This window comes from Hirundo rustica, chromosome 3, assembly GCF_015227805.2.
Source record: "Hirundo rustica isolate bHirRus1 chromosome 3, bHirRus1.pri.v3, whole genome shotgun sequence".
Taxonomy (NCBI): Eukaryota; Metazoa; Chordata; class Aves; order Passeriformes; family Hirundinidae; genus Hirundo; species Hirundo rustica.
Window position 1 is genome coordinate 28035205 of NC_053452.1, and position 12662 is coordinate 28047866.

A 12662-nucleotide genomic window follows, 5' to 3' on the forward strand; every position below is an offset into this window, starting at 1 on the left:
CCGCTTTACGCTGAGAGGAGGAGGAGGAGGCGGCGGCGGAGGAGGCGTGAGGCCGGGGCGGGCAGCGTCCCCGGCGGAAAGCCGCCCGGCGGGTGTGGAGGACCGGCAAGCCCAGCCCGGGCAGCGCGACTCCCGCCGCGGTTCCTGGCTGGTGGCGGCCGCTCTGCTCCCCCAACAGGCAAAACTTTCTACACCGAAACACACACACACAGAAACACACACGCACGGCCGGGGCTGCCGCCGCTCGCTCGCTCGCCCCACACACACACACACACACACTGACGTCTTTTGCGCATTTCCTGCGCTGGAGCGAGCGGCGGAGCGGCACCGGCAGCGGGCGGGGGCTGCGCGGAGGGAGGCGGCCGGCGGCGGCCGAGGGGAGGAGGCGGGCGGGGGGCGGCCGGCGGGAGGCGGGAGGGAGGCGGCGGCGGCTCTGCCCATCGCCAGGGCGGCGGCCGCCCAGCCGGAGCCCGCCGAGACCCGCGCGGGCCGCTCCGCTGCCGGCGCCCCCCATGCGCGGGGGTCGCTCCGCTGGGTCCTCGGCCTTGGCGGCGGCGGAGCAGGAGGCGGCGGCGGCGCAGGACGGGCGGCTGCGGGCGGCGGCGCGGATGGAACGTCCCCGGGTGGATGTTTGCCGAGCGGAGGCTGAGCAGTAGGCAGGGCTGGTGGGTCGGCCGGTGTTTCTGATCCGTGTGTGTGTGCGTGTGTGTGTACGCGTGTGTGTATTGTTGTGCGGCGCACGGGCAGGACTGGCGTGTGCGGGAGCCCGGGATCGCGGCTCTGCTTCCTCTGCGAGGACTGAACCAGGATTATGGTCAGAGTGAAGGGAGAAGGCTCTTGCTTGCCCCCCGGATTGATTATGCTCGGGTTTTGATTGCACTCGGGGGTTCCTGCAGCCGCGGCCGCCTCCCCCTCCCCGGCGGCCCCCCTCCCTTGTTTTCCGTTAGAAACACGGGCAAGAAAATAAATGTATTCACTGGGTGTCGCAAGAGCAAAGGCTAAATAATCGAAGGTAACAGCAGCAGCCAGGCGAAGAGACCCGCACCGTACCCTGCTCCCCCGCTCCCAGACCTGCCCTCCTATTTATTGGCGAGACCTCCCTCCCTCCCTCTCGGTGCGAGTGCGTTGAGCGAGTGTTTGATCCCGGGAAAAGTGCAGCTATCCAGCCATGGTGGTTTTCAATGGCTTGCTGAAAATCAAGATCTGCGAGGCGGTGAATCTGAAGCCCACGGCGTGGTCTCTGAGGCATGCGGTGGGTCCCAGGCCACAGACCTTTTTGCTGGACCCTTACATCGCCCTCAATGTGGACGACTCCAGGATCGGGCAGACCTCGACCAAGCAAAAGACCAACAGTCCTGCTTGGAACGATGAATTTGTCACCGACGTTTGTAATGGCAGGAAGATAGAGATGGCTGTTTTCCACGATGCCCCCATCGGGTACGACGATTTTGTAGCTAACTGCACTATACAGTTTGAGGACTTGCTGCAGAACGGGAGCCGTCACTTCGAGGACTGGGTAAGTGTTCACGCTGTAGGTACGTACATGTACGTACGGTTTGCAGTGGCATGGCTCTGGATGCAACATCTGTCTTGCAGGGCTGGGTTGCCAAGGGCATGTAATGCTTCCGAAGGCTTTTCATAATTTCCACACTTCGTTATACTGAGATAGTCATGGCTACTATATAACTAATGCATGTGGTCTACAGGCGAGGCAGGGAAGGAAAATATGCTGAATCTAAGAAAGAGGTATGTAGTTACCACGCAAGTTTCTGAAATTATGTGACAGATACAAATCTAGTTGTCTTGCTGAGTCTGAAAAACCCAAACCAAATGCATCTGTACAAAACATTACCGCAAAACCCAGATGCAGTGCTTAGATGAGTTTCATCATTTCAGGGTGAATACTCCCGGTTAAGCCTGGCAATGATGAGCCTTAAAAACCCGGACCTGACCTCTGATCCGAGACACCTCAGGGTCTTCCTGTCACTTGAGAGCTCACTGCATCAATGCTGATGCTCCTCCTTCCTTCCTCCTGGTGATCGACACCTCTATGCGTAGATCTAACGCAATGCTTGAGCTTCTTCAAGTGCTCAAGACTGATGAAGGAGTCTTAGTGGAATTTGGGCCCAACTAGAGAAATTCTGTTCTGTACACACGTGTCTTTAACAGCTTTCACAGCATCCTTAAGAGTCAGAGGCTAACGTGCCTCAGTGGGGGTACAGAAGCTGGAAAATCCTTGCTCTGATATCCTCAGGTAGTATGATTTAACAGGGAGAACCCAATCAAACAATGAAGAAATGGGAAATGTGAATATGCACATTTCACAGTTCTGCAGTTAAACGGTTAAAAGGTGGGCATCCTTTAAATGAGATGTATAATAAAACAATAGTGGTTATCATCTCATTTTCAGTGTGCCCTGCTTGACCAGCCATCTGAAATTATATATGCTCATCTTTGTATGTATTTATTTTTCACGGTCAAGTGTACTAGCCAGTATTTTTTTTGGCAAACAGACAAAGAACCTAGGACCAAAGAAAAAATAGCTAGGGCTAATAGGTCTGAGTTTTAGGTATTCTTTGGGGCTTCTTTGCTTAATGCAGTGATGTAGAGACGGTGAAATGATGAAAGGGCATGAAAGAATTAGACTCTATTTATGCTGATTAGGAGCTGATCAACTTTGCTGTTAAAACTTTTATGTTTACAACTTCAAAATATTTTTCATTTTTGCTACCTATGTGTTGCATTCTGATAATCAGGGTCTAGATTATTCTGATGCTCTATAAAAGCTACATGTTAGTGAGCTCAAATGGTAAAAGTGGGTGATAGAAAGAGGAAAAATAGCTATATCAGGAAAAGACAAATGCAGCAGTATTGCAGATGTCTTTTACCTGGATTGAATGATAATCAAGTTGGGACTCTCCTGATATCGAGTGAGGCTTCATCTTTGAGACCAGTGGGATGAAGAGGTCTGCACAGATTTTTAGTGAAAGAATAATAATTTTGTATGTTATTTTTGTGCATGGTACATGTTGTGAGTTTGTCATCAAATCTTTCACATTCCAGATGCAAAGTCTGAATTTTGGTGGGACTGGGATGCTTCCTGGATCTGATATTTAAGGTGAACTCAGATGTCTGAACACGTTCCCTAGATAAATAGTGGAATTTAACAGGTTGAGGTCCATTGTAAACAGGATCTGTGAGGAACTAGATAGCTGAATCAGATAAATGCTGGCTTTTATTGCATCAGGATTCATTGCTGTCCAGCATTCAGTGGGTGGGAGGAGACAAGGGAGTGACTTCGCCTGTTGTCTGTTGATGTGACAGAATTGAGGATATGGCAGTGGATCATAACTGGTCAGCCCAATATAATGCAGCTTCTGGAGCATCACAACTTGTTTTGTACTGTAAATCCTTACCATTAGGATTGTGTTCATGTGCTGTATAGACAGCATACACCACCCCCCTGTATCACAGTTAGAACAGGGGGGTGGTAAGTATTTAAAGGATTGTGCTTTACCCTTTCCAAAGTCTTGCTGTAAGTGTAATACTGAGTGTGTTTATTTGATTAATAGATAGGGACCTTCAGATAACTGACTCTTAAAAAAATCACACCAGTTTTGATGTGACTTTTTCATTGAGTTACAAGAAGATCTGTGGCCATGACATATCTATAGAGTCCATACTGAAGTAAATAGATTTATTGGTATCTTCACCAGTGTCTGGAGTCTATATTAAAACCTAACAAAGGAGTCGTCTGCAAAGTGAATGAGTTTCACACTACAAGGAAAATGCGCAAGGCCTAAACCAGCATTAGGCTAACATTTGCTGGTATGATACAGTTAGATTGTTCTGTTTAATAAGGAGACTAGTTCCTTCATTTCACTTTCGGCATTTAAGGCCGATATTTTTGTAGTACTCTTTCTGAACTCTGTAACAAGCAAATTAAAACCAGCAATCACAGTAACCCATTCTTCCTTACTGCCTGAAATATCAAATAAATGCAACCTAGACACTTGAAACACACTTGAAGACCATCAAGTCTTTTTATGCCATCCTGAGGGTTTCCTTTTAAGCAGTCCTGAAAGTTGGAGCTGGTACTTGCTGAGTGTGATCAGACTGATTGCACTGCTGCCCCTCCTTACCTTCAGAACGAGGCGCCGCTTATTGCAGGACTGGACTGGCACTATTAAAAGAGGATTGAGAAAATGCTCATGCGCTGAGAACAGGTCTTCTCAACATAGTAATGGCTTTAATGCTTTAGATCCATATAGTACTGCATGGGGTTTTTTTAAGGAAATTTCAGAATTTGTTTTATAATATCTGCACTAGGGTCAAGTTTATGTTTCTGGGTTTCTAGGTTTTTGTCAGAAATCCAAACTGCAAAAAAGATTAATGAAAAATAATGTTTTGGGGTTTTTTTTATCTCTAAGAGGAAACTGTTTCTCATTTTAGCCAGCTCACCAAATTTGATTGAGTTTTGCCATTGTGCAAATCCTTACAGTTTTTTCTCAGATGAGTTTGTTAGGAAAATACTGGATATTTTTCTCACTCTTAGGCCTGCGCTATATACGGATGCCATGGTTACAGTGGAAACAGTAATGATAAACAAGTACAAAGCTTGAAATCATGATAACGTCTATTGTATTAACACAAGTCAGACAGATATGCAAAATCCTGGTTCTTTACATCTACTGAGTGTTCAGCAGTTGCATTTAACCTTACTCCCTGAATATCTATATCTATATATAGATATATACATATATATATAAAATATTTTTTTAATTATTCAAAGTTGTGGCATAAACAGTGATTCAGAGATTACTGGATGAAAGCTTTTAAAAAAAATACATAGTTTTGTGGGGTCTCGGTAAGATTGATAGAAAATACTAGTGTGTGTTTCTCAAATAGGTATAATGACAATTAAAAAGATGGCTGCTTTTCCAGTGGTGCATCAATACAGACATAGCACAGTAAAAGTGTCAGTTTTGCAGATTTTTTTGTCATGGCTATACTGCAGTTTTAAAGAGAGCTTTAGATTTATGACATTTCAGGCTTTTTGTAAGCACAGAAAATGTCATACAGAATGTCACCGAGTATTCAAGAGGATGCTGGTGAACTTACGCTTTGAAAAACAGAAAATACAGAACAATAAACAACTTGCAAGTTCTGATTGAAAAACAAACTAGCAACTTGACAGCTCTGGCTATATTTTTTTGAGTTAGGTAATTCAGGTAATAATAAAGGATGTTTTTATCTGGCTTTCTTACATGTGGCATATGTAAATGATTCACTTGAGTTGGCAATGCAGCTACATTTTAATCAGTGGAATTGAGATCAGGAAGGAAAATTCCATTGATATTTAGCCGTGTGGTTCCACTCCTGCAAATTATCATGATCAATGTTTATGTGTGTGGATGATTGGTAGTATGGGTTCTGAGTTCAAGTCCACTTTCCAGAGTTGACGACAGATGAAATCAGCATGATTGGACCTATGCCAAAGACTCCATCTAAGGGTCTTAGCCATTAGCCTGGCTGTACATGAGAAAACCTATTGAGTTGTCCTTAAAAATTCTTTTTTGCTGGCTGAGTAGCAGAACTCACTAAATCAGTGAAGACATCACAACATTTAACAAGAAAAGCCTTTATTTCCACTTAAAATAATTTACAGCTATATTTAGGTTAATGAAAGAAATTTAATTTTCTGCTGTCTTAAAAAAATCCCTAATGCTGTCAGGAAAAAAAAAAATCAACTCATAGATTTCAGTGAGCTTTTCTTTGCTAAAGTATCTTCCATACTATTTTTTTCTTTCAGTGTGGCTTCTTCAGATCTAAATTTAAGCATTGTGCTTTCTTGAAAGCATCCTTTCATATTTCCATTTTGCCAGTGTAAAGTTAGTTGTGCAGCAGTGCCACCATTGCATAAAGCAACTTTATTATGAATTAATCTAATATCTCAGCAGCAACTGGGTGATGAGTTATAGGAAATAGCATGGGGAAGAAGTTGCAGTCTATACAGTTAAACACCTAGGTTATCTGAGTCCTTGGTCCTGTGAGCTGTCCATGGATGTGAGAAGGAGAACTGTCTCTTTCCATTGCCTCTAATCTGAATGAAACGGAAAGACTACTTAGGTGCGCTTTTTTTTTTTTTTTTTTTTTTCCCTTCTTTTAATGCCATTTCTGTTGTTGGAATGGGAACCCCTTTCAGTCAGCAGGTGATCTGTTGTAGCTGGCAGACACAGAATGGAATTGTCATCATTGTAGTGCAGGTCACCCTGTGCGTTCACCTCTGCTTGTGCCGTGCACTGCTGAGGGCTGGCATTGGGCTGGCAGAAAGTGACTGGAGCATATTTTCATTTTTATTTTCATCTGCTGACTGAATTTATTTGTGCTGGTGGTGTTGAAAGGTCTAGGATTTCACTTGCAAAAACTTTAGATCTCATCTAAACTGTGGTTCACGGGCTGCTGAAAAGCTGTTATTGGAATCCTATTTGTTGAAATGAAAGGGAAATTGCTGGGGTCCTGTTTGAGAAGTTTCTGCATGACAAGGTGGTCACGGAGCAAGGTCTGTCAGGCTTGTGGGGCAAGGCTGAGAGAGCTGCCAGGGCTCAGCAGGGTTTCACAGGGACTCTCATTCTGAGGGTAAGTGATGGTCAGCAGGAGCTGAGAGATTTTGGAGAGAACTTTGTACAGATAGGGCTCTTTCTTGCCTTCTCCCACAGTCTGTCTCCCTCCTGTGCCTTCTCTTTTCCCTCTCTGCTGGGGATGTGGTACAGTCACACACACAGCTCACCCACTGTCTTGTATCAATCCTTTTCTACAGCTGCATAAATCTACTCCTACTCCCTGCTAGAAATGTTCTCTCCTAACAGCTCCTGCTTACCTGCAGTGCTTCCCAGTCTGCTGAGGAGCAATAGAGGGGGAAAATGCAGCCTCTGCAGTTGTTACTGCAGGGAGAGAGAAAGGGCAAAGTGGGGAAAGGAAGAGATGAGGCACGGGGAGAAACCTGGAGGAGGTAATGAATAGTTGCTGCCGCACCGCGTACTCCAGCTGCTCTTTTGGCAGCAGCAGAAGGCTGCACGTGTAGGAGACAGGGGTGAGCTGGCGTAGGCAAATCGGCTGGTTGAAGGCTCTATGGTGATCACTGACCCGCTTTGGGATTGCTTTTTGCCTGCTTTGCTGAGTGGGTAGCTTTTGAAGTCTCACTTCAGATGTGAAAAAAAAATTGCTCAGGGCATGAAAAGTATGTAGTGGAGCGTGCATTTCACTTAACGCTGAATTATCATAGCTATAGGTCAGGAGTTGATCCCCGCACTGATCAGACTCTCATCCTATTGCTGCTAGTACCGAACACTGATACAAAGTTCCACATAGTGCTAGTAAATCTAGACTTCCAAGAAATGTCCAAGTGGAGTGAAAACAGTTCCTGCATGTCCTTCTTGTACCAGTTTTAGGACGGTGCATGTCATTATTCCAGCTCAGGTGGTTCCAGAGACACTGTGCAGAACTTCATGGTTCTGAGTAAACCACTGATCTCACTGGGTTCACTGGATGTCGTACAGGCCAGTTTAAATTATTCCCTCAGTAGGGGCCTGTGCTCCAAAGGAAGACCAAGAATAAATAACAGTTAATGGCATCCTTTGCTTGTATTTTTTTTTTTTTTTTCCTTACTGATTTATTATTCACCTGAAAATCTTGCATTGGTAAGTCTGGTTTCTGCTCTTTAGCATCCTGCTGAATTTCTGTCCTCCATGTCCAGAATTCTTTAAATATTGCCAAAATGAGGATTTGATATAAACTGGAATTGTAGAACTTGGCAAATAAATGTGATTAATTTTCGCTCTGTAAATAACTTTTATTTAAATGAACTTTTGGGAGGTTTTCAGGTTATGAAAGGAGACTGTGAATACGGTTAGTAAAACATTAGACAGGAGCTTTCTGGCTTGGAATTGGCTGGTTGAATTTAGTTCTGCTTTACCCAATATTATCTTGGTCTCCTTTCCCCCACCCCAACTATTATCTTGTAAGAGAAACACATCCTCTTGTAAGAGAAACACATGGTAAGAGAGGGTATGGGAACAACAGATCATGCAAGTAATGGGACATTTTTGGTCAGAGAGGACTGAGAAGAGACTTGTCCTCCATACACGAGGAAAGGTAGCGCTGGAAGTGTCTGGATATGGAATAAGATCAGAAGTCCAAAGATAGCTTGGAAACCTGACAGTTTGGGCTGGGGGAGATCGAACAAACATTTTTCCCAAGCTGGCCAGAGCAAGGCCTGAAGAATGGGGTATTTTCCGTGCCCTTCTGAGTTGTGCAAATTGTAGAAGTTACAGGGGTTTCAGCCATTTGGGGGAAAAGTGGTTACCACAGAAGTCTGACAAAAAAGTTTTAACCTTATGTTTTGAGTATTTTTGTGTTTGGCAGGCTGTCACTAGACAGTTTAAAAAGTATATTCAGTAATATTAATATGAAACTGCAACTGTAAAGCTAATAAGCCATTCTAGAGATTGGGTAACTTTCATGACAGTCATGTACTTTGCACTATATTTTAGTAAAGAAAATGCATATCAATATGGTGCAAGAACATCTGCAGAATTTTTATCTACTCTGATCATTATTCAGTCAGTAGCTTGAATTGCTAGTAAAATTGATTTCTGAGTGTCCTCTCACTTGCATTCCTCCAAGAGTTAACAAATCACTTACATTAAAGTATTATTGCTGTGATTTAACAGAAGTTACAGAAGCCAAGATTTCACATATTTCTGAATAGCACAGCTAAGAAACCTAGAGATATTGGCATGTTCCCATTAAATATAACAGGAGTTTTAATGTTTATTTTATTGGAAGCAGTGTTAGAGAAATGCTATGCAGTTCTCAGAAGTTTTTTTCCCCTCTGAACTCTGTAGGGCTTGTATTGTTGAGGAACAGAAGTAATGTCAGACCACAGCTTTTAAAATTAAAAAAAGTTTGATTCCATCGGAGGCTTGCAGGCAGCCATTTCTGCCTTATATCGGCTAACTTGAGCTGATTTGATTCTTCCAGACAATAGAATCATTTTGCTTGTTTCTGGTGTCCTGCTGGGGAATTTCATCACAGGCAGGAACAAAAAAGCATGAATAATGGCTAGATGTTACCAAATAAATTTCATGTCTGCACTGTTTGAACAGTAAACCCCCTTGGTATCTCTGTATCTTAAATGAGGAGTAGAGAAACCTAATACTTAGTGTTTCCAGCTTAGTATCTTTCAGTACGTGAGAGTATAAATAAGTTACAAGCCTCTTATTATGGGGGACCAGGATTTCTTAAGCGTTTATTACTCTCCATTTTTCAGTACATTGGCCTTTTAAATATCATTAAAAGACAGATGGCTTTGTCAGTGTTAATATTTATAAGTATATTTAGAGGGTGGTGTGGTAGCAGTGCAGCAGAGGTAATAGTGGTGGAAACATGAAGGGAAGACTGAAGCGTCCTCTGCACAGGTGATGAGGAAATGGCTGGAATTGCTTTGCTTTACTTCACGGATTAAAAACCAGTAAGACAGTAGTGTCCTTCCCTGTTTCCCTTCAGTTTCCTCTTTATCATCTGTTCTGTCTTCAGGCTGACAATTCTCTGTCTTTCTTTATCTGTTCTGGCTTTAAGATGGTCAAGAGATTGCAGGGCGACTTTTACAATAGTGCGCAAGATTTTGATGTTGGCAGTGCTAGCAGGCTATGTGAATGAAATGTCTTGCTCTAGATATCTACAGAGATCTCTTCCAAGTACAGCTTTCTTGCTGGGACCATATTTACTCATTGCATAAGTCTTTCTGGCATCTGTCAACTTCCCTTAATTTCAAGGTGAGATAGATCCACGGCCTTAGAAAATGATGTCTGAGAACGTCTTGGAAAAGGAAAGGCTTAAAGTCATTCATGCTGTGTCCACTGTTTTCTCTCTCACTTGGTTCTTTTTAGAGTTACTGAGGAATCTTTTTTCTTTCCTTTTCCTTTGAATTTCATTGCCTTTTCCTTCCTTGTGACCCCGTAGTGCCTTGACACCTCTTGAACATTTGACCTCTTGACCCACTTTTCTCCTTAATCCACCACTATCACCTTGTCCTCAAGTCCCAGCTGTCGTAACTCCTCCTTCATTTTCCATGCTTTTACTTCCCTTATATCCATATTGCCATTATTCCCAGCAACCCAACTCCTTCCCCTTTTTTGTCACTCCAGAGGACCAGTAAGATGCTGGTGTCAGTAGGACTCAGGAGCATCCCTGGTGTCTGAAGCTCTGTGGCTTTGCCCAGCCGCTGTCATCCAGAGCGTGTCCGCGCTGTGCTGCTCAGCAAGCAGGAGGGAGCTGATGATGCTCGTGCCTGTTGGAGCGGCTGCTTTCGGTCAGAAAGGAGTGAGGCACCGAGTTTCCAGCTGGTTGTCCTACTCTAGTGTTTGAGGGAGTAAATGTGATGTGTAGGTTTGAACTTCAGGCAAAATGCTTTGGTTTTAGCAGACTCAGTGGGGTGTTGTAGGAATGTGATCTAGCCCTGAAAACTGGACTCTGCCAAGCAATGGAAACACTATTAAAAAAAATTTTAGTTGGTACTGACTGTTGGGATTTTTAGGGACTTCTAATCCCAGAAAATACCTCCTAGTGTTCGGTAATTTTTTTTTTAAATTTAACGTGAAATGGTGGTTTCTGTCTTCAAAACATTCCAGTCCAAGCACAAGTCAAAAAGGCAGACTGGGGAAGCCAAGAGAAATATTAGGAAAATGCTTACCAGTGTGAAAGGCTGCAGTGGTAGTTGAGCAGCCTATTGGGTTAGCTCTGCTTGGTGTCCCTAACTTAAAATATCAAGGGAAGAGGCAAAAGTGGAAATTTTGCTGGAGATATTTGGAGTTCCTGATGCTTTGCATAATGTGGTGTTTCTCTTCAAGGAGTTGATGTGTTTAGAGGGACAGCCCATATGGTCTAGTCCATGATTCCTAAACTTCTAGTTGGTTTTTAGCTTCAAGAATGTTTGGTACTGCCCAATTTGAGGGAACTACAGATTTTTTCTGTATAATTCAATGAAAGGTGGTATTGTATTACTACATTAGAGCTTTTTTCTGTAGTGATAGGTGGGTTAGACCGCTAGCAGTACAATAATCAAATCTGGATATGATATATAGGGATTATAGTATGTACTAATGTCACTGGGCTGAGATAAGCTATGTTAAGTTTTATCACACTCCTTTACTCTTCCTGCTAGCAATTTCTCAGAGCCATGCCAAGCCTCTGAAAGGAAGAAAAGGAAAGAAGAATTTTATTAACACTTCATGCCTATTTTTCAGAAGTGTTGTCCATTGCAATGGACCCAGTAGCAAATGACAGGGTTTTTCACCTAAAAAGCAAAACCTTGGGCTTCTTTCTGATGACCCTTAGGCAATATTTTATATATATATAGATAGATAGATCTCCATATAAAGATACATTATAAAACTATATGTATTATATTATATATAATATAATGTATACTATATATATGTAATATAATAGATATAATTAGTTATATCTATGTATAATATATAACTTTAAAAATTATATTACTTTAGTAGTCATGTTTGGGAGGAAACTTTGTATATGCATTTTTATAAGGCTGGGTGAAAGGTTTTAAAATACAAGTTCAGCTAAACTTATTTTGAACAGTTCTGATGGGCAGCCCAGACACTGTGACCTAGACAAGCTCCTATAATCTCTTTACACGCTCTTTTCTTGCCAGTCCATGCTCACCCTTTTCTGCTTTGCCCATTAGTTGCAAGAGGCCTTGGGTAGGAGATAATGTTACCTTCTAGGATATATCATTTAGCAGAAATGTGGGGTCATGATTATTTTGAAGGGTGTTCACTTTACCATAGTAGTATGGTAGCAAAAATAGATGAGGAGCAAGTGACCAATGTTTATCAAAGCCCAGAACAGTGGAAAAAGCCCAGAAACTTTCCTGTGTTGGTTTTGTTGATAAGTAGATGTGTGAATAAGCAAAATCAATATACCTTAAACAAACAAGCAAAAATTGTAAATTTGTAGCAAGTGCTGTCCATTAACGACTGGAGGACAGACAGAGGTAAGTTGTCTTGCACACAGATTCGAAGCTGATGTTCCTATATTGATTTTAATGGGCAGTTCTTTGAGTGGTGTTCTCTGTTGCTGAAACTATTGAGAGTATGTGTATCATTTAGTTGCATAAATTCTGATTCCTCTGTGCTTCTAGCTAGTTACATCACCATCAATTGAATTCCTTCCATGTTTAACATTAAACTTTACATATTTCTCTGAATTGAGACCTACTGTAAATTTTTTCACCAACGTGGAAATTACATGAAAAATTTAGGCTCCTAATTCAGCAGCCTTTTGAAAGTGTTATCCAGCTGTCTTTTCCATGAGTGGTTGTATCTGTTTTCATAGAATCATAGAATCTACTGAGTTGGAAGGGACCCATCAGGACAACTGAGTCCAACTCCTGGCTCTGCACAGGTCACCCAAGAATCACCACGTGCCCAAGAGGCCGGGGGAGTGCCCAATGCCCAACAACCCTCTGAGTAAAAACCCAGCCACCACAGCTTCTAAACTGTGTACAAATGAGTTTGTGAGTACATTGTGAACTGCTTGTGGATGTGTTTGGTCAGAAGTGTCAGTTCTGACCATCAAGC

The 12662-nt window shown here is 42.8% G+C and overlaps 1 protein-coding gene across 3 annotated transcripts in view; it reads left to right on the plus strand.

The window, feature by feature from the left end:
- The first annotated feature begins 589 nt into the window (after positions 1–589).
- PRKCE (protein kinase C epsilon) overlaps positions 590–12662 on the plus strand; it is a 285135-nt gene continuing 273062 nt past the window's right edge. For all 3 annotated transcript variants that reach the window (XM_040058416.1, XM_040058417.1, XM_040058418.2), the window contains exon 1: positions 590–1516. In XM_040058416.1, the coding sequence (XP_039914350.1) occupies positions 1169–1516 (348 nt within the window). In that variant the 5' untranslated portion in view covers positions 590–1168. The remainder of the gene's footprint in view (positions 1517–12662) is intronic.